Consider the following 1,487-nt stretch of genomic DNA (forward strand, 5'->3'; position numbering starts at 1 on the left):
CCAGCCCCAGTTGCCCAAGCCAGGGCGGAAATGTCACAGTTGTGTAAGGGACAGGTTCCCAGCCTTTTGCACAATGATGTCCTGTCACTGCCGCATCGGGGAGGGGGGCAGGTGGTGCCTTGGGTGCTGGCACTCTTTGGGCAGGAGTCACAGGGTTCTCTTGGTCTCAGTGAGAGAATGCCCAGGGATCTTGCAGTGATTTGCTTCACTGGGGCTCAGGTTGGAATCAGTAAGGGGGTGGCTTTGTCCCCAGGTGGGACAGACACTGCACAGAGGCCCCTGCACCACAAAAGGACATGGCTGGGTGGCTGCAGGGAGCAAGACCTCTGGGGTCATACAGGATGCCAAACCCTCTGTAACAGCTTCTTGTGCAACAGCCCTTCCCCTAGCCTGGAAGTGGGGTTACCCACACCCCAGTGGGCTCGGTTGGCCCACTGCTTTGGCACTGAGGTGGGCAGCCCAGGACCCACCAACCCCAGAGATGTGCCCTGGCCCCATCCCAACACCTCCTTCCCTGTGGGAAAAAGGAGCCAGACCTGGGTAACCAACCCGGCAACTCCTTTATTGCTGGATGGCCATCGCCCACAGACACCATCCCCACAGCAGGGGCACAAAGTCCCAGAAGTCACAAGCTCTGCCCCAAAGAGTGGGGACAGTGGGCAGTGCTTGGCATCACCCCCCTGGCAATGGGGTCCTACTGCCTCACTGCCCAAGCCCCCTTCCAGCCGGGGTCCAGCATCCAGTGGTGGCCCTGCCCATCCCCATGGCATTGCCACCTGTATCCTAGGGGCCTGGTAGAGAATGCTGGTGGGTGTGAGGTGCTGGAACCTGCTGGGAGTTGCGAGGGTCAGGTCCCAGCAGGGCTCAGAGGGTGGTGGAGGGGGTGCCAGAGGTGGAGGTGTAGGAGGGGCGGCCGTAGCGGGCCACAGTGTCCTTGCTGATGAGCCCACGCTGTGCCAAGATCTTGAGGAAGCTGTTGCGAAACTTCTGCCCAATAAAGGCATAGATAATGGGGTTAATACAGCTGTGGGCGAAGCCCAGGACCTGCGTGACGGAGAGGGCTGTGTCGATGCGATTCCTCCTCTCGCAGGTCTCGGCAATGGCCCGTGTCCTCATGAGGGTGTCGCTCACCAGCGTGATGTTGTAAGGCAGCCAGCAGATGAGGAAGACCAGCACCACAGCAAAAATGACCTTCATGGCCCGCTGCTTCTGGGCGTTCTTGGTCTGCAGGAGGGTGTGGATGGTGACACCATAGCAGAAGAGCATCACCAGCAGGGGCAGGGCAAAGCCAAAGGGCTGAAAACGCCGCACCGCCCGCCGCTTGTCTGTGTTCTCATTGCCGATGCGCTCGTAGCACACAGTGCCATTGCTGGGAGAGGGGAAAGCCTCACGGAAGAGCAGCACAGGCAGGGAAAGCAGCACGGAGAAGATCCAGATGCCCAAGCAGACAAACTTAACCCAGTGCCTCTTCTCAGTGGCGGCCCGGG

The 1,487-nt window shown here is 60.1% G+C and overlaps 1 protein-coding gene across 1 annotated transcript in view; it reads right to left on the reverse strand.

Annotated features, from left to right (window-relative positions):
* Positions 1-864: 864 nt before the first annotated feature.
* The window catches only part of LOC104403933 (C-X-C chemokine receptor type 2-like), a 1,087-nt gene continuing 464 nt past the window's right edge, over positions 865-1,487 (reverse strand). The window contains 1 exon segment of the mRNA XM_010012226.1: positions 865-1,487. This exon segment is cut by the window's right edge and continues 251 nt beyond it. Coding sequence (XP_010010528.1) covers positions 865-1,487 — 623 coding nt within the window.

The sequence above is a fragment of the Nestor notabilis genome, unplaced genomic scaffold, assembly GCF_000696875.1.
Source record: "Nestor notabilis isolate BGI_N333 unplaced genomic scaffold, ASM69687v1 scaffold21303, whole genome shotgun sequence".
Taxonomy (NCBI): Eukaryota; Metazoa; Chordata; class Aves; order Psittaciformes; family Psittacidae; genus Nestor; species Nestor notabilis.